This window comes from Buteo buteo, chromosome 12, assembly GCF_964188355.1.
Source record: "Buteo buteo chromosome 12, bButBut1.hap1.1, whole genome shotgun sequence".
Taxonomy (NCBI): Eukaryota; Metazoa; Chordata; class Aves; order Accipitriformes; family Accipitridae; genus Buteo; species Buteo buteo.
The window spans coordinates 21,994,067-22,018,719 of NC_134182.1; the positions used below are offsets into that span (position 1 = coordinate 21,994,067).

A 24,653-nucleotide genomic window follows, 5' to 3' on the forward strand; every position below is an offset into this window, starting at 1 on the left:
GAGCTGCTGTGCCATCTGTCACTCAGCAGCACATAGATAGTGTCACCCTTCCCAGAATCTCTCCTGTCCGTCACACGCTCAGAGGAGACTGTTAGAAAATTGGCTTGGTTCTTGAACTTGTTTAACTCACCCTGCAGCTCTGGAGTGGTGTGGTAGGTCAAAAGTATCATGTCTGGATGCTTATAAGTGGCTCCTAAATCACGGGCTTACATTTTCTAGACAGATGAGCATACACAGATCTTCCTACATCCCTAAGAGCTGCAGTATGCAACATGGCCACAAACCAGATCGCTTCTCTTCTGCTGATCAAAAAGTGCTTTAGAAATCTGAAACTAGACAGCCAAATGTAATCATGCTGGCTTTTAAACTTTCTGCATTGCCTCAATTTTTCTTACTGTCACAATAGAGTGTGAGACCAGCTGTCCCTGCTGGCAGGAATATTGGCATCAATGTGTTTGACAACGGTTTTTAAAGGATTTGATGGCAGAAAACCTTCTGTGAGTTCTGAGTTTTATGACCCTAGACATGGAAAAACCATTTGAGTTTAATAATACAAGGGGGCAAAGGTTGGAGAGGATAGAAGGATTTTAGCTTAGTAAATAATAATGTCTATGCTTAGCATCTTCCTGCTGATGAGCTCTCCTGGTACCCATTTGTGAAGCTCCACAGCAGCCCAGCAAGTGGACTGGTGGTATTATCTTTGGGGAAATAGGGGTCTGTCTTTGCTAGAGATGCATCAAATTCTGACCTCCATACCCCATTAAAAAGGGACCCCTTCCAGGTCCTTTTTGCTCTGTCCTTTTTGGCAAAAGTACTAAGAGGCAGGGTGCTGGGTTGAGGGGACCACCTGGATGGAGGAGATGGGGGCAGGAGGTGTATTTGGTACCTGAAAGAGAATAGCTGTGGGGGGGGAAAAGTCAAATTGTTGCATTCCTAAACAATGCTTCAGGTAAGGGAGGGAAATGCCCCTAAGCGAGTTGCCTCCCTAAGGCTATCTACATGGCATTTTCTGTCCTGTGCAGACTGGACTTCAGTTGCGTGAGCTCTTCCACCCAGGAAAGCCAACCCAGCCTGCGAAATGGCATCCAGGCAGGAGCCTGCCAGTACTGGGGCTCTTGCCACTGCCGAGATGAGGAGCAGCACACCTGGTCACACTGCCATTTGTCCCCAGTCAGCAGTGAGCTGGGGACCAGGGGACAGGGGAGAGCAGACACTTCTCACAGGTTATCATTGCCAGCCATGCTATTAACCAGCCTGAGCTTGAGGACTCCTGACACAGTACCCAGAGGGAGTCATTAGCATGTGTCATATCACTGAGTGCTGCATAAGGTTACACTCCTTCCCCGTACTTCTGTGAGCAACATTTCGGGCTTGTGCGAAGGCCTTTGTCACTTTTGGCACCATCTCACGGCTCCCCATCAGCGGCAGCAGGGAAGTGCAGGAGAAATTGCCTTGGGGAGGAGCAAAGGGAGCAATACACTTCACTTTTGGATCTCCTCCTTTAACTCCCCCTTCTCACCCATTTGCAGGATGGTGGGAAGCAGCTGCTTGAAGGGCTGGCGGATAACAAGGCTTTGACCGAGTTCAACCTCCGCCTGGCAGAGGTGGGCCAGGAGACCGAGTACCTCATTCACCAAATTGTGTGGGCCAACCGGGAAGCGGCAAGGCTGGGGTCTCTGCAGCACCCCTCTGCCAAACCCATCTGAAAAAAATGCTCCAGAGAGCAATGAGCTTTGCAGGTGCAGTGTTGGAGATACTTTACTTCAGAGGCTTGGTTTTGTTAGTATTTCTGAGAAACACTCAACTTGTGACTGCCACCACAGCCTTTCCCAGATCCCCATCATCCAACCTGTGACTTAATACGAGACAGACATTAGACCTCATGGGACTGTAGTGGCATCACAGAAGCAATCTACCTCTTGAGCCCTCTCTCCCACTGCACTCGAGACTAAATCCCACCTCCTGTGGCGTTTCTTGCATGCTCCGGCAGCAAGCTTAGTTCAGGCAACTGGATGTTGTTCCACCTGTAAAGCAGCTAAGGTGAAGTCTCCACCATCTAAATGGTCTAGTCCAGTCCAGACCTAACCTTCAGGGCAGGCAGCTTTTTTAGGCTTTTTGCTGAGGAGGATGTGCGGTGGATAGAGGGAACGCTGTTTCTAGTTCCTCGGCAACTTTTTCTGGCTATTGCTCTGCTCAAGGATTTATTTGTTTTTATAGCAAAATCCATCTCGAGTCTCAGATATGGGTGGTGAAAAGTAAAACAAAATAAATTCAATAAATGACAGGTCTCTCCACTGTGGTTTCCTGCTTTGGGTTGCTATGTCTTTGATCAGTGCTAGTCTGCTTTGCAAACAGATGAACTCTTTACAACCAGATGTTTACCTTAACTAGTAGTGCTCTTCTGTGCAAACCTGTCAAAAAAATCTGTGGTTTGCGTAATTTCAAGCTAGAGGGGTCCCTGCAAGACTGCCGGCCCACACAGCCCCCAGGGTTGAAAACGGAGCAGCTTCCTGGGGCTTGGAGGAAAATGGAGCAGCTTCCTTCCACCCCATGGGCTGTGGCCACCTGAGGACAGGACAAGGCACTTATCTGACTGCCTCAGTCCTTCGACCACCCCACTCGGGAGAGGTCAGCAGGGAATTAAGCAAGCGGGCTAACCTCCATCCCCTCCTGCCCTCTGAGCAACACAGGGGCTTCACATGTCTCCCAGCCTTGTCCAGCACCAGCACTCACAGACCCACCACTGGCAGCCACCTCAGTGAATCATCTGAAACTTTTATTACACTGATTTGGTTTACAATCTTTGTACTTTTATATTTCCAACAAAAAAGGCAACATTGTGATATACTGTTTGTACATATATAGAGACAGACAGAGCTAGATCATATTGACAGAGTTGAAAAGTAAAAACTGTTTCCCAGTGTTCACAAAAGAATTTGTTCACCACATACCCGCTTCTGCCTTGTTCTGCCTGATGGATACAGACGCCCACAGTGCCGCCAGCTGCCAGCACCCAGCCGACAGGACCTTTACCTGTGCCGTATCACGCCCTTATAGATCAGAAAGGATGGAGTGCAAGGCTATCCCCAGTGGCAGTGGCCATGCAAGGGGTGCCGACAGGGCTCAGCTCCAAGCCCTCACAGGTCTGTGCAGCTCCCTTCCCAACTATTCACGGATGTTCCAGGGGCTACATCCGCAAGAAATCCTAACCAGCAGCAGCAGCTGTGAAACCTCCCCACTCGGGCATCTCCCACTACTTGTTTTCCATCCTCGAGACCGAGGTATTGAATAGATTTATTTCTTTTTATTTGCATTTACAAAATATTTCCACTGAATGACACACCTGAATGAGATGAGAACTCACGTTCAGAAACAGCAGAAAAGACCCAGATCAGCATCAGGCTGATGAAGGAACAGCTCCAGCAGCGAGGGTGGGGTGGGGGCTTAATGGGGGTGGCCTGGTCCTGGGCAAGCCTGCCTGTAGCTCCAAGTATAGGGCTGCATCTGGTCAGCCAGTTGTGCAATGAAAGCTCATGCTGGGAGGGCAGCAATGAGATCCCTCAGACATGCTAGCAGACACATGAGGAGGAGTTGGCCACCAGAGCCAGTGAGGAACAGAGACAGGAAGAAAAGGGCTTGAGAAAACATATTGTCACCGGAACAACTGTTGACTTGCTTTCCAGGATACTCACGGCTCCTGTTCCTGCAAATGGCTGAGACTGTTGACACCACCTGAGCACCCTCCAAGCCCACTCCTGGGCTGCCACATACAGGAATGCCTGGACAGGTAGCTGCTGCCTGGAGAACCCTTTGCCTTCCCTCCCATAAATCTCTTGGCCAAAGAGCAAAACCCAAACGAAGCAGCCTGCACCATTCGCCCACACCCAAGACCAACAGTCCACCATCTGCCAGTTTTCAAGGGTCGAAACCACTTCAAAAGCCATACACGGTAGTCAAAATGAAAGCCCTGACAGCAACAGCAGATAGTCTGAGTGTGAACACGCCTGTCGTTGGTAGGTCACTTGTCAGCTTCAGGTCCGGTTACTGTGGTGTGGGACTGCCTTGCAGAGTGATAACTAGCAGGTCACTGTGCTGGGAAGGGCACGTCCCAGCGCAGGGCCAGTACGGACCCCTTAGCTTTCCCATAAGATCCATCCCCAAGGAGTACTGCAGGGCTTTGAGGGGGGTCAGCTGTGGGCTTCCATCTGGAGGAGAGAATGACCTCCAGCGCCTTGCCTGGGAGCTGGTCTTCCCTCCTGCCGCCATCCACCGGTGCAGTGTGAGCGGCACTCAGCAGCAGAGGGACCCTAGCCAAGCTGGGAGCATCCCCCCACCCATGGGTCTGTGCCAGAGAGATGGGGGAAGGCGGGGAGTGGCTGGGAAGTAAAGGAGGGGGAATGACACAAGGGCTTGCACTTGGACTATTCCAGCGGGTGCCCCATCGGGCCAGAGCAGGGACACCCGGCTGGCTCCTCCCGCAGCAGATGGCAAGCCCCGCTTCTGCTGCTCTGAGCACAGCGCGCACGGCGGCAGGAGCTGGTGGCTGGCTTCCCAAGCCTGCCGACTTCTGCTCACAGTGACCCAGGCATCGATTTGCAAGGTGTCATGCTGGCATATGTCGTAAACAGGACGGCAAGTTGATTTCGAGCACCAGCTGGGGGTGGAGGAGCAGGGTGCCGCGGGGATGGGCAGAAGCTGTGCATGGAAATGGTTGCTGCGTTCAGCCTCCCTTTGCTCCCACAGAGCTGGATTTGTCCACACTGAGCTTCTGTCCCTGCCTGCTGGGTACCTGCTGGCCCTCTGTTCAGCCAGCTGAGGTGCTGGTGGCTGAGGTTCAACAGCAGAGGGGAAAATGGAGGGGAGCTGTGCACTGGCCCCAGGACAGCATAGTAGAGCCATCTCCAGACTGGGTGAGGGCTTTTGCTGGGACAGGCTTGGAGCATTTCCAGGTCGCCTCTTACAGGGGCAAACTGTGAAACTGAATTGGGGAGTAAACGGCATGTTTGTAAAACACGGCGCCAAGCACTACTGGCCCGAAACACGCACAGTGCAGGCCAAAGCCCTGCACCCCAGACAACTGACACAAGCTCTCCTGATCGCTGGGGACCCACCGCTTTATCCTGTCAGCACCTACATCACCCATGCCCTTTGTGCAGTAGCCTGCCTCCAAACTCCCTCACCACCTAGCCCTGGCCAGGGCCCACGCACCACCCTGCTGACAGGGCACTTTTGGCTAACCTAGACCCTCTCCTGCTTCTTCCTTCGATCGCAGTGAAGAGGGATGAAGCCTGAGCTCATGTGGCTGGGAAACTAGGGAGCAGCGCTGAGCCAAGCCCTGCATCAGCTTCGCTAGGAGGAGGGGACGGGTCGGAAATGAAGCGTTCCACCTCCCTACAGGCTATGCCTGAAATAGCCAAGCCTGTCAGATCCCTGTCCCCCGCCGTGATGGATTAGCCTCTCCAAGGCACAAGGCAATTTATTCATTAGTGACATTTACACCTTGTGGCTGCATTAGCCGTTGCGGTTTGGTGACACGTGCTCAAGCTGTCAGTGCTGGGCTTGGAGGCAACATCGCTGCTCTGACAATGCAGCGAGGCTTGGCCTGGGCACCTCAGCTTGGAAATACCTCCTGCTTGTCTCCTCTGGCAGAGCATGCACAGCCTGCTTTGAAAGCCCCCTTTGTTCCCAGACTTCTCCACCAAGTGTCCTGCTGCCTCTGTTTCCCCCACAGCCTCCCTGCCTCCCAGCACCACTGCTCCAGCACAGCAGGCTCCTGCCCCGTCTTGCCTTGTGTCTCCCATAAAAACCACCACATCTGTAAAGCCTTTTACAGCTGTTCTCATACAGCCCCTCCTCTCCACATGTCTTGCTGAGCATTCACATGCGACTTCTGCCCTCCTTAGCTAGCTCCTCCATCAGCTGCGCCTTGTTCAGCCCACAGCAAAGCTACCCTCAGTCCCAGCGGAGAAGCACAGAGCCCATGTTCGGAGACTAGCCCAGCAGACACGCTGCTTTCACCACAACGCTGTCCCCTGGTCCCGCACTGCCACGACAGCTGACCTGCCTATGGTCCCCAGGGACAGCACCAGGGCTCTGGAAATCAGGACCACCAAAACGTCAAGGCCTTCTATTTTCTAACTTCGGTCTGTTGAACTTACCCTGTCTACAAAGGCTCAGAGAAGTGCTGTGAAATTCTCTGGGAAAGCAGAAAGTGATGCAAAAGAGAGGCCAGGATGTGCTGCAATGCTCTGCAGGCTGTGCTCTCTCTGTCAAGCAAGCACAAGGCACGCCAGGGCAGGGAGCATTGTCAGGAGACGGTGCACAGGCAAACCAGCAGGTTATGGTGTGGTCTGGCCACCAGCACGTCTGAGGTCATCATGCATCTGCTGGCGTTTCACAGCTGGCCCACGGCACCTAGTAGGGAGAGGACTAAAATGATGTGAATGCACGGCCTGGTAGGAGTTCAGGGGAGGGGTGTGCTTTAGCTAGCTGCTAAAGGAATAGCTGCTAAAGCTAGAGGAATGACAGTTTGCACATCGGGTTTGTGGAGTGTGAGAAGAGCTGGAGAGTGTTGGCCAGGGAGCAGATCCACCAGCTCTCCTGTTTCAGGCAGCCAGCAAGGGATTAGCTTGTTCTCAAACACAGCTTGCTCCATGCTTTTATCCCTGCTCCCTGCCACTCACTGCAGCAAATGTGACACTTCACACTATCTCCTCACAAAAACCAGGTCAGGAGTTTCCTCTCACGAGGAACAAGCAATGCTCTGTCACCCTGCAAAGCCCTAGCCACAAGGACAGATGGGTGATGCTAGACCAAAGCCACAAACCCACCAACCCTCTGCAGGGCCGCAGGTCCTGGCTGTGCACACAAGTATGCAGAAGCCCACCCTGCCAGGCACAGACACCTCCAGGGGCAGAGGAAGACTTTAAACTCCAGACTCCATTCCTGATCAGACTACCCCACTACAAAGCCACAGGGCCTCCATCCCAATCTTCCTTGAGCATTTTTCTTCACCAGTACTGCACAATTCTAACAGAGCTGGCTGAAGTGTAGTGTTTAAAACCACCTCATCATCAAAAATTAGATTTTTTTGGCAAGGAACAGCAACCTGAAACACTTCTCACAACTGTTAAGGCCTTCTAGTCTCACTTCAGTTTGAAAAAGCCATTGGCATTTCCAAAGTGAAATCCTGTTATTTTGGGGTCTAGTTGTCACCGCTTTTTCCCCAGCTGGCTGAACGGTGCTGTACATGCTGCTTCATCAGATGTGCCATTACTTTCATTCCCCTCTGCTCAGCCCCTGGGGACAGGTTGCCCCTGGGAGGGCAGGTACAACACAAACAGAGCCCACCAGCTTCTGGCTGGGCTGAGCAAGAGGTGACGTCTGCTTTCAGCTGATCCTTTCTCTGCATCTGCTTCTGGAGACGCATATAGACTCGGGCTTGGGTTTTTCCAAATTTTTTCACCCTGACCGGTTCATGGACTGCCATCCAAAGTCCAAATTCACGGCACGGCAGCTGACGGTGCTGCTAGTGGACATTGGGACCATGGGACTGATACAAAATAGTAAGTCATCTCACCACATTCTAGCTAGGCTTTTTCTTTCACTAATGTGAGTAGCTAAGATAGCAGAAGCAGCTTGTGCTGATGGAGAGTGAAAGAACCTCATGTGTCTGTGTGTGAAGTTACTTTGTTCTAGAAAATCTGCTAAATTATAATCACAGTAGGTGATCCATCCGTTCCTGAAGTTCAAAGGACTGGGGAAGGTTCAGGATGGGCACCAATTCCTCACAAGCTTCATTTGCTCAAATTAAGTTTACAAAAACCAAACGAACGAACAAAAAGCCCCAACAAAAACAGTCTTCCTCGGGAGGGAGGGAGGAATAAAACCCACTTAGCTTTCCAGCAGCCCCTGTGCTTATTCTCAGTGCTGGATGGCCACGCTGCACATTGTAATGGGCTCCTGAAAACTCGGCAGCTTCTGGAAGTGTTGCATAGGTGGATGATGTACCTGTTAGTAGACCCTGTTTATGAGCTGCAGGACAAGGAGCTTGCTGAACTCCACAAAGAAACTGTCCCTCCCCCAAGACAGACAGACGAGGTGAAGAAGGAAGAAGAAAGGGGAGGCCATGAGGCCAGGGGTCTTGCAGGTTCAGTTCTGTCCTTGGGATCTCTCTTCCCTCGTGTGTGGAAAGGCTCCGGTCCTGTGGGAGAAGGCTCCTCTCCCAGTGCGGTGGAGGTCAATTTGCTTGTTAGCTTGCTTTTGAGGGAGTTGATGAGATCGCATCCATGGGCATAATGTTTCCCTTGGCAGAGCAGCTGTGATGGAGGCAGTAGAGCAGAACAATTCAACCCACTGCTTGCAGAGACAGTAGATATTCAACATTCATTCATGTTGGCCAAGTCCCAACACGAACTCTATGCATCAAATCAACACTGTGACAGATCAATTTGTCTGGACTCAAGGACAGACCACTCTGAGAAGTTGCTAAGCCAAGTTCACATTGGTATAGTACCACTGGCTTCAATAAAATTACACTAGGAATGAACATAGCCCATTAATTTCTACCTGAAATGTGGCTAAGCTCCTTTCCCCTTTTTCCAGAATGCCCACGAGGAAAAGAGCCCTAGACAGGCTCAGCCCCAAGTCCTCACTGGGCTCCCAGGTCCTATGAACCAGCCTTTGGTCCCCACGCATACCTGGTTCAGTGGAGACTCTAGGCCCACACACATCACGGGAAGCAGCATTACCAAATAGAGCTAACACTTAAACCATGTCCCATTTCTAAGATGATCTGGATGCAGATCATATTCATACAGACCTTATTCTAACCACCGAATATGAATGAAAGATGATTATAAGCACATATCGCAAATTGAGACTTACAGCTCTTTGGTAACACAACTTCTTGGTGGTGGTGTAGTATTTCAGACCCATGCCCTACAGCTACTGCAGCAGAGTAGGAGCACATTGCAGCAGGGTTCCACCCTGCTAAAAGTAAGGCAGCACCGTGGTAATATTAGACAGCAGTACTGAAGCTGTGGTTGGAAAGGCTGGAAGGAGAGCTTAAAAGGTATTATTCTTCCCACGGGCTAATCAGCAGGCACTGTTTTACTGACATTGGATGCTACCTATCTTTCTTAAACTTCCACTTAATAAACCTCTTCCTGCAGTCCCCTCCCCATGGGCATCCATCAGAGTTACTAAACAGGTCTGCAGTCTCTTGAGTGGAGAGACAACAAAGAGGGCTGGGCTGGGCTGGGTCTCTAACATGTGCATTTTATGGGGAGTGGAAAGGGAGAGGGGTGTGCTTGTTTGACATCAGAAAAACAGCAGTTTCCCCAGCACTAATCCTGAGTATTCGCCTGGTGTGTGACTCTGGAAGGCTTGGCCTTAGCTGTAAGCTGAGATTCCCTCTCCCTGTCCTAATGAATGCCCCTACAGTTGCTCAACCCAAAACCCCTCTCTGAAATCTCCCTCCTTGGTGTGGTCTGCATGATACACAGTGGGCTCAAGAAGTACCACCCGGCTGGTTGGTGTCACTGCCTGGTTCTGCACAAGCAAAGTGCTAGGCACTATCTGGAAAGAATCCAGTGTGTTCTGGAAGATGAAGATCAGCTAATCCAGAGCTTCTCTCGTGCTCATTCTCTCTCTCTAGTTCAGGAAAGCTGGAGAGCTTTTAAGTACCTGACAACTATACTGGCAGCAACGGGAAACACCAAATAGCCCAAACTTATTGTCCAGCCTTGCAGCAGTAAGGACTAGCTCTCTTCTAGGGAGGTATTAGCACCATGAAGGGCCAGGAAGAGGAGCTGGCAGTGTTCCTGCCTCACTTGGCCCGGTACGTGAGGAAAGCCTGATGACAAGTGCAATGCTGAGCCTGACTCTTGGCCCATGGAAAGCTGCAACAGGTGAGTGATGTATGGAAAAAACCAAAGCCGTCTGACTGCAGAGATCCTCTAGTTATTGCCCCCTCGTACTGACAAGCACCCGGCTTTCACCTTTCCAGAGGGTGATGCAGGCTGTTCTGCTTTCCTTGCATAAGGGGCCAGCAGCTCTGTGTACTTCGCACATGCTGAAGAGATCTTCTGCACCAGAAATGAGGACACAGCCAGCCTGACAGACCAAGGTATTGCTTGCACCTCTGGCCCTCTCCTCTTGCCCAGGCCGGGCTCAGAGCAGGAAGGACAGACTCACTACACAGAGGAAACATCTGCAACACCAGACAAGCCAGGGTTTCCCCAGTGAGATCGTGGGGGAGAGGAGACCCTGCGATTGGTGAAGGGAAGGCTGCAGTTACCAGATAACACCTGCTTGTGTTGGAAAGGCCATGGGGAAAAGGAGCAGAGCCAATTAGACTCACCAGTCAATGGAGGAGAAGTAACGGGATTAAGATACAGCAGGGAGAATTCAGGTTAGATATAAGGGAGCGGGCTATCATGAGAGGAGCAGACTGGGCCATCGAATGCGCTGCCAAAGGAATCGTCATCACTGACACAGACATGGCAGAGAGCAGACACAAAGTCTGCAGGAAGAGCAGACGCCTGACTGCTGCTCAGCCTGCAGCTGTGGCGGGTGGATGTCTGTGTGCCGAGGAGATGGGACCACTCTACCACGGAGAGGCTGTGCACCAGAACAGGGACAGACCGCCTCTGGATATCTGTGCTGATAACCTGGGCCGCAAGGAGAATTAAATCAGCTGCTCTTTGCCCAGGGCACTAGGGTCCCTCGTCAACACTTAGGAGGCAACCTGTACATGCACGCCCTTTCTGCCAGCTGCATCCCGTGCCAGGAGTGGGAAGGGAGAGCCCGGTTGCCTACCATGAACTTCCTTGCCTAGCTAGACATGCTGCCCTGCCATTGCAGGCAGGGAGGAGGACAGGGAGCACAACCCCAGTTTCAGTCTGTCCTCTTCAGCTCCACCACTTCTCTGCCAAGCCACCAGGCAGCTCCTGCCCAGTCCTGCTCCCCTCCCATGCCCAAGTGTGCCATCCCCTGTTTCTGAGCCTAAGACAGGGCAGGAAGGTCTCCAGCCCGGCGAGAATGGAGGGCAGCTCCACAAGGTGCAGTGGGGTAGCAGGGCCACGAATATGAGGAAGGGGATCTCTGAGAAATCCTGACATGCAGCAGGGAGCACTGACTAGAGAGGTCCCACTTCCCAGGGTGCTGTTGGTCTGGGGCGACCACAGACCGTGGTACTGGGACTACATCTGGGACCTGACTGTGGCTGGCACTATGTGCATGGGGAAGGTGTTCAGCAACAGAAAGATGGCATGGATCCTGCTGGCCAAAGTGCCTCAAAGATACATGTGTCCACCTGGATAGACCACCTCCAGAATAAGATTTCATGGGTGAAAATGGGGCCAGAGGAACAAGTTGAGGCAATCTCATTAAAAGGCCCAGAAAGAGCCAAGGACAAGGTGCCTGAAAGCAGAACTCTGCTGCAGGTGCTACAGGACGGGTGCAGAGAGACCCTACAGATTACATCCCTATTCTGAGGACTGTCTTTGCCCCAGGGAACTAAAAGGCCTGCCAAATCTTAGATAAATCCATCTGTCCAAGGTACCTTGGAGGCTGGAGATAGAAAGACAAGCCATCACAGCCTAATTTAAGCAATGTGTAGGAGATTTCAAAGAGAATATGTTGGGAAGGACAAGCTGACCACATTCCTCACTAATGACCCATTGCAGCTCCACTGACTGAACGTATCCTGATTCACTGGGACATACAAGGACACACCATTATCTCCCCAGAGTCACGAGGACCCTCAGCATTGGCCCTGGCTTACATTAGGCCCTTGGAGAGAGAAGCACAAGTGCACAGCAAGCCAAATGTCATCACAAAGCAAGGAAATTCCAGGGCAGCCAAGGGGGCTGTAGCTGCTTTCACCCAGTCTGAATCCACGTCAATAATAATGAGAATAAAACACAGAGAGTGATGTGCCCACACCGGACACCTTATGCTTCTCTGTTCTCAAAGGGACCCTCTTATTTAACCCAACATCTAGGTCTGGTAGCAAGAGTAAGGGCAGATGACAAAATGGAATCATAACGGAGTGACATTTTAAGGGACTTCCTGTTCAAACTGCCATTGTTTGGAGTCTAGCATTTGAGATCCAGGACAAGCTGACTTAAAGGGCAAGAGACGCTGACCAGGACATGCAAGGCACCAAGAGCAGAAGAACAGAAAGCTCTGGGAGCAAAGCCAAGTGGAGCCTTACAACACCCACAGGCGCTGACCGCTCCAGGCTTGCCAGCAAGGGATGATTTTCAAAAGAGGACTGATGTGGTGAAAGCGTGCATTTGCAGCCTCCCCAAGATCTAGGAGGTGAAGCAGTACAGCAGCATGACTAGAGAAACAGACCCTTCATTAACAGTTGGCAGGAGGAAGATGGGCTGGACTAAATACAATGCCTCGCTGTTTGCTGTTACATCTTGCCCTTCTACGATGGAAGCAGAGGCAGACACCAAGCTTGAATGCCCAGGCACTAATGGACTTGCTCTTGTCACCCAAGACCTGCTGCTCTCAGCCGTTGTCTGCCCCAGCTGATGAAGGAAGCACGGTGAGGCTGAGGAGCAGTGCTCTCTGGAGAAATCGCTGGCTGATTTGGCATGCACTCCCCCAAAGAGCTGACTGAAAAGGAGGCAGCTTTTCTGAGAACAGGGACACGAGAGATCTGGGGATGTGTTAACAGAAAAGGAAAAGCTGGGTGTCTGCACACTGCAGCCACCAATGCAACTTCAGTGACATGAAAGCTCCTTGCCCAATATCACCGAAATCCTTTCCAGCAGGATAGAATGGGCAGCACAAAGCTCAGAGCAGGCCAACCTGCCCTGACAAGAGCAAGGCAGAGGAACCCAGGGGTTAATGGGCTACACAGAAGCCACCTCACTTCTCACAGCCTCACACCTCCCTGCAAAAACCTCTGCAGTGCAAACCGCTCGGTTTTAAGCAGGTTTCCCTCTAGCATATCCCCAGCCTCTGTTCTGCAGAGCATCCCCCACAGCAGATGCCTCCCTCTCTCCCACCTGTGGGTCCTGCTCCCACAGTGGGGCCTCACAGAAAGGGAATCCCTTTGCTCCTCATTTCCCCAGCCCAGGTTCCTGACGCTCCAGCGTGCTTTTGTATTTCTCCCTCTCAGCCCCTCAGAGCTCTCTGCCAAAACCAGCCTGCCAGGAGCCTGCAGCTCAGAGTCTGCAGCCAGAGCCCAGTCTGATCTCATGCAAAATTCACTCTTACAGACATGCACCAGCCTGCTGCTCTATTATCAATTGGTGAACTGCAGCTGAACCTACCATAGCCTGCCTTGATGCTTGTCTGAACCGACTAGGACTCACTTAAAAGCCAGGGAGGGACCCCAGCCACTTGACACACCACCTATTGCCACAATGCCTGATCCTTCCCCCCTTTCCCAGCTCATCGGGGGCCTCCTGTTTTCTCTTTCCATCTGAGCCCTCCTCCAGCAAGCAGATCAGTAGCGCCACAGATCTCCGCTCCATCTGGGTTTGCACATTCATCTCTTCCCCAGTGCTGCCTGCCTGCTGTAATCCCAAACAGAAAGCCCTTTACCTAGGGGATGCCGACTCTCAGAGCTGGCGTGCCGACGCTTCCTAAAGAGCTGAGCCTGGGATCCTCTGGAGGTGGTGCCATTCCCAGCAGTGAGAACAGAGTAACAGTCGGTGCATGGTCTAAAAAAAAAAAAGTGGGGAGGGTGGGGAACAGTCGGGGGGAAGGAGAAGGGCTGGATGCGTGGCTTTCAGCCTTTGCTCTAACCTGCTGCTAGCTCCACGTGCCTGGATGCCCCAAACCTTTAGGCACAGGCAGTTACACGCCGCTCCCAAAGGGCATGTTCCCCTCCACCCTGCAAGGGATCTCGCTCCAGCATGGGCAGTGGGGTGGGCAGAGGTGCAGCAGGGTGCTTTCTGGTGGCTGCTGGTTCCTTGGAGCACGAGCCAGCCTGGAGCCAGGGCTGGGAGCCAAAGCACTCCCCTCCCTGCATCAGGCCTGTTTTTTATTCCCCCCTTTGGATCTTGATGCCATGAATTATGGTTTTGGGGTTGGTTTGGTGGGGTTTGTTTGGGTTTTTTTTGCATGTGGTGGTCGGTCTAGAGTTCTGTGCCATGCCAGGGGGAGCATCAGCACTCACCCCTCTGGGAGGTCACAGCCACGGCAGGGGGAGCTTTTGCTGGCTGCTGGAGCGAGATGCTGTGTCTGCTCCGTCGGGATGTCCTCCTAGGCCATCTCCCTCCCCTGCGCTCCTCTCCCCAGATCCTGCACTGGCTCGGGCCAGGCAACAGACAACGAGATCTCACCGCCCTCTGCTTTCACAGTGAGGTCTCCACACAGGACCCGTTGCGGTGGAGGTGACGGTGGTCGTGGTTCAGGCAGCCTTCGTTGCGATGCACGATGAGGATGGGGAAGTAGAGGGCATCCTGGTAAGGAGGGGGGTCTTCCTCCTCCACAGTCACCTGGCTGGAGAGGCGGGTCTGCTCGGTGGGGCAGCTCTGCTCATTCAGGCTCCCGCTCCGGCTCTGCCAGAGGCAGCTGCGTCGCGAGCCGTACAGGCGGCCCAGGGAGAAGCGGCTGCTGCTGAAGGGGATCCTGGGGCTGCCGTTGCAGATGCTCAGGGCACTGCGGGAGAAGATGGAGGAGCTGCTTATAGTCCTGTGGCACCGCTCGCAGTTCTGCCGGTAGCCCCCATACCGGCAAGCAGAGTAGCTGGTGCAGCCAGAGAGCCCCACCAAGTCCATCAGGACTGCTTCTGAGTAGCTGGGCACCAGCTGCTGGTTGGATCGGATGTGCCACTCCAGCTCGGTGCTGTCCACTGTGTTGACGCGGGGCATCCTCCGGCAGAAGGAGCGCTCCTCAGCTGGCGTCACTGCCACATAGTCGAACCCAAAGAGTTTCTCCACATGGTAATGGACGTAGGAGGTGCGGTACTCATTTAGCACCCGCAGGGGCCAGGATAGGGTCAGCAGAGCCGCCACCCAGAAGACATAGTGGGATACGTACCAAGGCAGGTTGTCTGGGTCGGAAAAGGCCACCATGTATTCCTTGAAGTCCACGTTTTTGAGGTGCATCCCCTCCCTGGCCTCCATGTAGTCATCTAGGCCCTCGTTCTCGGTGAAGAAGCGGGCCCGCTGGGTCAGGTAGGAGTTCTCCGACTCCACGTTGGCAAAGCTGAAACACTTGGTGAAGCGGAGCCGCGTGGCCGGGTAGCTCTCCAAGTCAATGAGGTCCTTGGAGATGTCCTTAACTCCACAATTGGAATAATCAAACTCGGCCTCTGCCACGTGGGTGTTGACCCGCTCGTGATACACCTGGGTGGTGGTGTAGGCATCCCCGTTGCGGTAGCGGGTAACCTGCCGGGTCCTGCGGACGTAGTGGTAGCTGATGGCCTTCCACCAGATGCAGGGTGTTGCCTGCTGCATCCGCTGCACACGCTCGTGCACACTCTCCACGTCCACTTTGTACTGCAGCTCATTGCGGGTGTAGCAGTGCCAGCACTCCACCAGGTACACCACGTAGAGCATCACCAGGAAGGCCAAGGGGATGTAGACGTAGCCGTTGGAACAGGGGCTGTCATGGTACATCATGGACTTGCCCTTGTAAGCGCTGTCAAAGGTCAGCCGGGTCACCTTGGTGACGTGGCACCAGGTCATGGCTCCCATGCAGCCATACATGAGGAGGGACAGCAGCAGGCATTTCCAGTGGGACTCTCGGCACAGGGACTTGCTGAGAGACTGCTTCACCGGCCGCTGCTGCTCCGGGGGACCAGGGAGAAGGGGAGAGAAAACAAGAGAGGAGTCAGTAGGCTGCAGCAGCAGGGGGAAGGGGAGCAGGTAGCAGGGTGCTGCGGTGGCACCTGTAGCTCCACGAAGGGGGACAAAACAGCAGATGCCATGGGGCTCCTAGCCTCAGCAGGCAGGCCGGAGGCTGGGATCTCCCCCAGGATGACAGTCCTGCAGTGCAAGCAGCTGTCAAGCCCCCTTTCCCTTTGCAGTGCTCTGCCCCTCCATGGGAGATGGCCAGAGCCCAGGTGGACATGAAGGAGAACGGCAGAGGGCAACTCTGCCAAGCTGCACCCTGAGCATCCCCCTTCTTCAATGGGAGTAACCCCCACCACTGCCACGTCCTGGGCAGGGGTACTGAAGCACACAGCAAGATGGAGGCTGGGGGAATCTCCCCTGCATATCTCAACTCCTGGCACCCATCCCACCAGCACAGCCAGCTCTAACTGATGGGCTGTCCCACCTGAACACTTCACCACAGCTCATCCCACCACGCCTCTCACTGCTCTCACTCAAGTCTCTCCCCCTTTCCCAGTCACGACCGACAGCAACATTCAAGTTTCTCCCACCAGGGCAGCACAAGCGACCTGGGGTGCCTGGAAGGCAGAGAAACGGACCTTCTGCAGCTGGAAAGGCCTCTGTTTGGTAATGGCAATTACCACCTCAACACTTGGCAGCCCAAGGGGCTCTGAAGTGTTTCTCAAGTGCTGTACAAACCACACAAACAGGAAAGTACTCTTTCATGATGGAAATGCAACCGCCTCTGGTGGAAGAGAAAACGAATATGGAATAACATCCTAAAAGGTGTTCAGGCGGGCAGTGAAGAGCACCTTACCGATCTGCCACAGCAGGGAGGGCAAGTGGCCAGTCACAGCTGCCAGCAAATGTCACTGCCTGCACTGGGGTTTTTTGGGGTGTGACAGTGCATACTTCTGGAAAAACTGCTCACGGGTCTTTCATGGTGAGGAAAGGGCAGGACTTCAGCAATAGGACTTTTAAAAGGGATTGCCCTGGTGCCTTCGCCATAGAACCATGCAGCTTTTTACAAAGACCCAGGAAAAAAACCCACTCAAGGAAACCTCTACCACTCTCGGCAACACCCTGAAGTCTCTGGTATTGATCCAGCTTGGCCAGTGAGACCTGACATTACCACACCCAAAGGGAGAACATGCAAAGAGGTTATTTGCTTTCTTATACAAAAGACTTCATCCAGCCCAAATGCCATCCAACCCAGCAATCTCCAAAGATGCGACCTGAGAGAGGGGGGCAAGAACCCCAACCTTGTGCAGTCACCACAAAACTCAGTAAGAGGCTTCCAGCTTTGCTCTCCTTCCCCAGCTGCATGCAGCACGGCTCCTGAGCTCACCTCCGCCATTGCAGGGACTAACACCAGCTGTAACGAAACCACTCAGAGCAGTGAAGTTCAAGCCTGACCCCATCCCTCCTCCATTACTGAGCGCACCGGGCTGGAGGAGTCTTTCATCCAGGAGTCCCAAACTGCTGAATGGGCTCACACTGCTAGAAAGCAGGGGGTCACTTTCACTCTTGCATGAAAAGGAAATTTAAAGCAAGAACCTGAGGTCACAACACCACTAGCATGTCTAGGGACAGATCTGGGCCTCCCCTTTCCTCTAAGAAATCTCCCCTACTCTCCCTGGAGACCCCCTCAGCCCTGGCTTGGTCCCTTAGAGTCCCACGTGCTAGTCTTTCCTCCCTATACCTTGCCAAAGCCTGGCCCACCCCATGCCAGTGGGACTTCTGCCACTGTGATTAGCAGGGCTGGATCTGGCCCAAATCTCCAACAGAGGTTTCTCTCCTGGAGGCAGGAAGCTTCCCTTCCCGCCCAGCCCAGCAGCCAGCCTGCAATGAGCGGAGCAGGCAGCACATTCAGAGGGACCACCAGTGGCAAGGGGAATGGTGGCACGTCCTGCTGGGCATCCCAAGCATCAGTAGTGCTGAGCCCTCCTCTTTGCGGCCACCGCCTGAAGGCGAGAGCCGGAGACGGAGACACAGAGCCCAAGGAAGGCAGGTGGGGTAGCACTGGTCTGCAGGTAACAGGGAGACATGTGGGGCGACTCTGCTTGGCAGCTCTGGCATGGAGACGTGCGCACCAGTCTTCCCAGTGCGACCCACCACTTCATGGGGCAAGAAGGAACCCCGGGTAAGAGAAAAGGGAGTGAGGAGAGGAAGGGGGACCACCCAGCAGGCAGAGCTGCCTGAGCTGCACCCTCCCTGCTCAGGTCCATGCTGCGGTTACAAGAGCCTGCCCGGATCTCTCTGGCTTTGCTTAGCTGCAGCACAGCTCTCCCGTGCTGGACTGCTGTGCCACTACCCAGGCGGCTGAAGGTTTCCTCTCCCACAGCTGCCTTCTGCATTGCAAATCTTCCCCGGCAGCGTCAGCCCTGGCTGTGAGGCTCTAAGGGGACTGCTCCACCAAACCTGGAGCATGGGGAGGGTCTGAATGGGGGCCTCAAGTTGATGCAAGGCACACACTAACCCTGGGGTGTCTGTGGGGTGAGAGGGCTTGCACAGAAACAGTGCCTTGTTCGGTGGGGGAGGGGGATCTGCAAATGGAGCACAAGGAATAAAGCAAAGCATTCGGCTTGCTCATTTGCCAGGTTGGGGAAGGGGCACCAGGGAGACAGGTCTTTGGCCAGGTCCATCTTGGAAAAGCAAATTCCACCTCCCAGTCACTCCCTGGCCCCTCACATTCCGCACTGCCTGCGTCGTCCTGCTCAGGAGAAGGGCGATGCTGGCTGTCACCCTGCAGAGATGCAGGCAAGCCCCACTGCGGCTACCCACCCAGGGCAGGGCGGCAGGGAGCACGATGCAGCCCAGGCTTGGTTCCAGGAACTGTGTTAGCAGGGCTCTAGTCCATGCATTAGACTCCTCCTAGGACTACGCAGCATTTAGATACTGCAGCGCTTCTACAGGGTCACGCTAACCCCTGCTGTAAACTGTTTACAACCCAGTTTTGTCCTAGGCTTTTGAGGTAAAACACATACACATCAGCCACACTGGTGGGGTTTCTGAAAGCTGATCAAGTGCCAATGACAGGGGATACAACCACAGCAGAGACGGAGGAGGAGCCAGCTGCGAGTCTAATCCCAGTAGGAACTGCAGCATCCCTGCTCCTCTCCCGGGCTGCAAAGGGCTCACAGGAGCAACCGACCAGCTCCGCAGCTTCCCCCCGCAGAAGCAGCTGAATAAGGTTGCCTCCTCAAGCTCTTAACCAGCCTTAGAGAAGTCCAGCATAGCAAACACGCAGATGAAAAAGCTGAGGAAAGGGAAATCCTTTCTGTCCCAGAACAGTGTCACTGGGAGGAGAGCAGGCTCTGATATAAATGCCGTCATCATCTGCCCGCTGCAGTCTGATGGAACGAGGCGAAAGGCTTGCTCTACTTCACTGCAGACAGGGTTTCCCTCTATCACTGTGAGCCTCCCCCATTGCTCAGACTTGAGCACTGGAGAGTAGTAAGCAAATCTGCTATTGCAGGTGCACCTAAGCATCTCTGCAGTGCTAGAGGGCAGAACTGGCTCAGCCATGGCTTGGCCAACCCCTTTGTGGGATCCCAGTCAAATCCCTTCTCTGTGCTTCACTTCACCATGTAGAACACATGGGACAACCCTTACCAGGCACCTGGACGCTAACTGTAATGCACATTGGGAAAGGCAAGGGGTGAACTGCTGCTACAGCCTCCCCACCCTTATACATAGCGTTTGCCTCTGACATTGCCCTTGAGGTGAAAGGAGATGGAGTCCCACACCTGCAGCTGCTGCTCTGGGATGCACGGGAAGGGATGGAGGGGATGACTTATGAGCAGCCGTGAAGCAAATGGAGATGCCTGCAACGTACAGGGTAGAGGCAGTAGAAGAGGGGGCCTCCACCACTGCTTGCACTAGACACCTTTGAGATCTGGGGAATCCTCTTCTCAAAAAAGCCTCGAGGGGACAAACCTGCCCAGCACTCCGTTGGCCAAGCACATAGGCCAAAATAGCTTCATCACCCCTACAACCTTTACCCTGCAACTTTGAACATTAACAACTTCAGAAATCCTTCAAGCTCTTCAAGCTCCTCTCTGAAACAGCCTGTCCCTGGCCCATTCTACCGTCCCCCTGTTTAAGAAGTATTCCTGTGCCCTCACCTCCCACACCTGTCACCTGCCTCTCTCTGCAGAGACCCACCTGAAATCTCCTATTCACACCCAGAATGCTAAGCCCCCACTTTACAAGACGCCCCAGGGTTCACAGTGTTAGGTGTCCTAGAGACAGCCCTCTTCGGGGCTGAAAAAAACAATTCAAAAAAGCCCCAGAGCAGCAGCCTGGAGGCCCAGGTAGCTCCTGAGTGCCAGGCTGTGGCAGCAGCTTGGAGGAGACTCCAGCGGGACTCCTGAGCATCAGTTTCCATGGCTCCGCCCTGCCAATTTGATTACATCATGCAACAAATGAATAAGCCCTGTTCCCTTTGACCTCAAATCCCCAGAACAAGGCAAGTGGGGAGGATCCAGTCATTTCTAGGAATGGCCACCATCTTCCAAGGCCCTGGACAGACATTGGAAACTCCTGGTCAGGATGGTCCCAGCAAACACCCACATCACACCCCACACACCTACAGCCCAGATTCAGGAACTACCTGCCTAGAAAAGCTGGCTCAGCCTCAGGCCAGCAGCGTTGCCAACTGCAGAGGAAAGGGGAAGGCTGAGCATCTAGGAGCCAGGGAACCCTGCCAGCAGTCAGCTCCTGCAACAGTACCAAGGTCTCCATTTTACACAGCAACTTGGAGGAGGACTGGTTTCTTCCATCGGATCCCACCTGAGCGGCAGGACAAGGACATTTTTTCACTTGTTCCCAGGCTGAAGAGCTTGCCCCTTGGCATTTCCTACCCTCCAAGGTGGAAATGCATTGCTGAGTAAGATTCAGCTCACCACCATTAAGTAAGTGTAGGTACATGCATTTGATGCCAACAGGGAACAAGGACTCAGCCAGGGCTCACCAGTAGCTCTTGCTACTTGCCTTGCTGGGACAAGCTGAGCAGCACCTGAAGCCCTGCCTGGCTCCTGGATACAGTGACCTGAGATATGTCAAGATGAGGCATCTTCAAACAGGACAGAGCATGTTTCCCATTTTCCAGTCCCCAGATATCTCCTCTGGCTCTCTGCCAGCCCTGGCCAATGGACCCTCACAGGTGGGATTCAGCCACACTGCCGGGATGCTCAGCAATGCTGGCACCAGCAGTTGGTCCCGATGGAAATGAGGACATTACACAGGCACTATAGGGGAGCAGGAACACCCTCCCCTCCCGTTATTTCTGGGGACAAGAGGATTGCCCTAGGTCAGTTCATAAATCCAAGCTCCTCACTAAGGTCTCTCCTCATTGCATCAGATGAGACACCAGCAAGCATGGCACTGTCATGGAAGGCTGCAGCTTTCCTCTCCTCTACCAGCTGCTTCATGCAAGTCTGTGATAGCTTCTGGCCGCAGGAAGCATGCCCTTAGCCTAAACAGTGCCGGTCATGGACTGCAGCTCTTCTGCCTGCTCCCACGGGGTAAGATTATACTGACACCCTAGTTGGCAGCCACTGCGAAGCAATCAAAGCCCAGACAATCTTCTCGTAATCCCTGCGAGCCAGGGGACACTGTAGTCGAGGGAAACTCACCCAGGCACTGCTCCTGCTACGCTTCTTTCATCCAAACTGGCTCTCGCTCTGGTAACTCTCAAAAACCACTGTGCTCTCTTGCTCTCTTGAACATAGCACCAGCATTGCCAGGGCCTGGGGGCAAGAGACCACATCCCAGTGCGGCACAAGCATGTCCTCATGCCAAAAAGTGCCTCACGGTTCAGCTTCACTCTTCAGGATCTGTTTGGAGAGCCAGGGCTCATGGCACCAGGGGTTGTTGAATGGAAGCAGGAAGAGAGGAACAGCCGCAGAGCAGAGTATATGGTATTTGTACAGCTTCCCAGTCCTTGAACTTCAGTATTCCTCTCCTGCAATTATTTATATCTAAATATAAGTCTGTATATATAGAGTAACGGTGCATGGGCATGCATGTTCTTCCTAAACCAAGGAGGCAGAGAATACCAGGATTATGCAGCACTCGCTAACTGCAGCTCCTCAACAGCAGAGGACAAGTGATGTGCCAGCTTCTGAGCACCCCCCCAAGCTACCCTTTGAGCTGTGGTCTCACCGGTGAGGACAACCCACCACACCAGGAGAACGCTGCCCTTCCTGTGCTGCCTAGCTGCCCTCCGTGGGCTGCCAGCCCCATGGCATAAGGTGGGTCTCGCTAGGCAGTGCAGTTCTTTCTCTCTTCTTGGGAAGCCCGAGCTGCAAGCAGGATCTGTGGGGGCGGACAAAGGGGCTCACACACCTGCATCCCCGTGCTGCTGCCTATGCACAGAGCACCCCATTCCTGACGCTTTCTGGCATCTGCTGCCCGGACTTCAGAAAAGTCATCAGCTGGAGGGGGGGACTGCAGCATACCTGAAGGCAAGGCTGTGCTGGTACCTGGCCTGCCCTAGTCTGCACCTTCTGCTCTCTCCAGCCAACCTCCAGCCGGGAGCTGCCACCAGCGATAACCCCAGGCTTCTCCACATCCCCAAGCCCTCCCCCCTGCTGCCCACCGCGTCTTCCCTCGCAGTGACCCAGGCCGCTGTGCTACCCCCGGCACCCCCCCAAGCCAGGGCGCTGGAAGGGAGGCGGGGGTGTCTCCACATCCATTTCTCCCCGGCGTACCAACCTCTTGCCATTGCAGTAAGGCGCAAGCGGCGCCCGGCGCATCTCTTTTGTGATCTTCTCCCTTCCTCCTACACCCCAGCCTCCCCCGGCCCCGGCCTCACCGCCGGCCGGCGCTGGCTGCTGCGCCCCTTCCAGCCCCGGAGGCACCGCGGCGAGCCCCAGGTCACAAGCGAGCGACGGCGAAGGGGCGCCGGGGCGCCGGGCAGCCTGCCGGCAGCGGGGACCGACGGGCGGGTTTCCTCGCCCCCCCCCCCCCCCCGCCGGCCCTCACCGCAGCCCCGGGGCCGGAGGAGGGGAGAGGGGCTCCCGGCGAGGGGGTCCGTACCTGTGCGGGCAAAGCCCGTCCCGGCCCGCGGCGGGGCGGTCAATGAGCGCGCCATGCAAAAGCGGGCGGGGAGGGAGGGTGGTTGGGGGCAGCCCCGGGCGGGGGGGGGCGGCCGCTCTCCTCACCTCCTCTCGGGCCCCCTCCGCCTCCTCCTCCGGAGGCACCGGCGTGCTGCTGCCTCCCTCGCTGGCGGCGGCCGCCGAGGCCGGGGGGGACATGGCGGCGGCGGCGCCCCGCTGGCGGTGCCTGCGGGCTGGGCAGCCGCATTATCCCGCCCGCCGCCGGGCGCTGCCTCGCCGGTCGCCGGGCGGGCGGCGGGGCGGCGCGGCGGGCGGGCGGCGCGGCGGCATGGCCCCCAGCCGCGGCAGGGCGGCAGCGCTCGCCGCCCGCCGGCGCCCGGCCCCCGGCCCCGCCGCAGCGCAGCGCCGCTCCCGCGCCCGCGCCCGGCGCGGCGGAGGGCGGGCAGAGCCGCGGTGGGAGGGCCGCGGCGGAGGCGGGGGGGACGGGGTGGGACGGGGTGCGGTGCGGTGGGGATGGGGTGGGGTGGGGTGGGGGCGCGGCGACGGGTGACCTTGAGGCGCCGGAGGCAAGCAGGCAGGCAGGGAGCCCGGCGCGGCCGCCCCTCGGGAGCCCGCCGGCGGCGGAGCCGCTGTCCGGGCGCTGCCGGGGAGGGCTCCCGCTGCCAGCCCCGCCGAGGGGGCGTCAGGCTGGCCGGGGCGGCCGGGCGGGCTTCAGACCCAGCCGGGATGCTGACGGGGAGGTGGGGGGTTCCGTGGGTTTTCCTCCCCTCGGGATGAAGTGGGAGAGCTCAGAGGACCAGGAGCGCTTTGAGTGAGCTCCAGCTGTTCTTCTAATCCATGGGAAGCCCTAGCTGGTCTGGGGGGGGTAAGGCTGACCATCAGCGCTAGTGCCGGCACCCAGGGGAAAGCCCTTAGGTCGGGCAGTGTCTTCGCTGCTATGATCTCCACCGGGCCCAAGGATGCTCAGCTAGCTATCACAGAGCTGACTGCAGCACGTTTCACCCATAGACATAACGTGCTTGGTTGCGGGGAGGAGTGGGAAAGTCTCTTCAGACCCTCAATCTAAACTCACAGTAGCGTCCTCAGGGGACACACACACAGAGCTCAGGAACGGTCCAGACTTATCTAGGTCCAGAGACTGCAGGTAGAGCCCAGCTTCCTTGACTGACAGTCTTGGGTAATTGGGTGTCTCTGCAGGTACTTCCCCAGCTCCAAACTGGGGAAAAGCATAAGCTGCAGAATTTGCTGGAAATTGCTTCACTCTTTCTGAGCTCTGAGGCTCAGCCTTGGCATTGGGATGAGTGGCTTGCTCTTGCCCACTCTGTTGCCTGGGATGGGGAAGGAACTGATGGTCTCGCTCAAGGAGATGCGTCCGAGGGAAATTGCCAGCCGCTGCTTCTGATGGGAGTAGGTGTGGCAGCCGGGGGTGCTGCTGAAGGAGCTCATCTTCAAAAGAGGCTGGGGAAGCGTTTCCTCTCGCCTTTCCCCTGTTTCCATGGGAACAGCAGCAAGCAGGAGCAGCCTGCCCTGAATTTCGCTGCCTACAGCTCAGGCACCCCCTGCCCAATCCTCTAGGCAGACTTTGGCTCTCGAGGGTTTCAGACCCATCCTCACGTGATGGATCCCATGCCTCCAAGGAGAGCTCACCGGTGCGTGTGTACCATGGCAGAGCAAGGCAAAGAGGCACAAGCCCAGAGCTGTCAGGGTTTCTGTAGCTGCACTGTATTATTATATGTATTATATGCTGTAGCTGCACTGTAGCTATTGCATGTACACTAAT

The 24,653-nt window shown here is 55.1% G+C and overlaps 2 protein-coding genes across 4 annotated transcripts in view; one reads left to right on the top strand and one right to left on the bottom strand.

Moving 5' to 3' along the window:
* Positions 1-2,306, top strand: part of AARS2 (alanyl-tRNA synthetase 2, mitochondrial) — a 46,229-nt gene extending 43,923 nt beyond the window's left edge. For both annotated transcript variants that reach the window (XM_075042959.1, XM_075042958.1), the window contains exon 5: positions 1,530-2,306. In XM_075042959.1, coding sequence (XP_074899060.1) covers positions 1,530-1,706 — 177 coding nt within the window. In that variant the 3' untranslated portion in view covers positions 1,707-2,306. The remainder of the gene's footprint in view (positions 1-1,529) is intronic.
* Positions 2,307-2,773: 467 nt separating this feature from the next.
* On the bottom strand, positions 2,774-23,071 carry TMEM151B (transmembrane protein 151B). 2 transcript variants are annotated; one of them, XR_012652504.1, is made up of 3 exons: positions 22,979-23,071; positions 13,570-15,761; positions 2,774-8,318 (listed from the first exon to the last, which is right to left on the bottom strand). XR_012652504.1 is itself a non-coding variant. In XM_075042960.1 (2 exons), exons 1-2 carry the CDS (start codon positions 23,069-23,071, stop codon positions 14,325-14,327), a joined length of 1,530 nt encoding a protein of 509 aa, XP_074899061.1. In that variant the 3' UTR covers positions 12,977-14,324. The 2 variants fall into 2 exon arrangements, 1 of the variants encoding a protein (XP_074899061.1); XM_075042960.1 differs by lacking the exon at positions 2,774-8,318 and having other exon boundaries at positions 12,977-15,761.
* Between the last annotated feature and the right edge of the window lie 1,582 nt (positions 23,072-24,653).

What these genes read in the sequence shown, in the direction of transcription:
- TMEM151B (XM_075042960.1), bottom strand. Translation starts at nt 23,071, where the DNA reads ATGTCCCCCCCGGCCTCGGCGGCCGCCGCCAGCGAGGGAGGCAGCAGC. An exon ending in CGGAGGGGGCCCGAGAGGAG is followed by an intron (nt 15,762 to 22,978) that starts GTGAGGAGAGCG and finishes CCCCCGGAGCAG; the next exon opens with CAGCGGCCGGTGAAGCAGTC.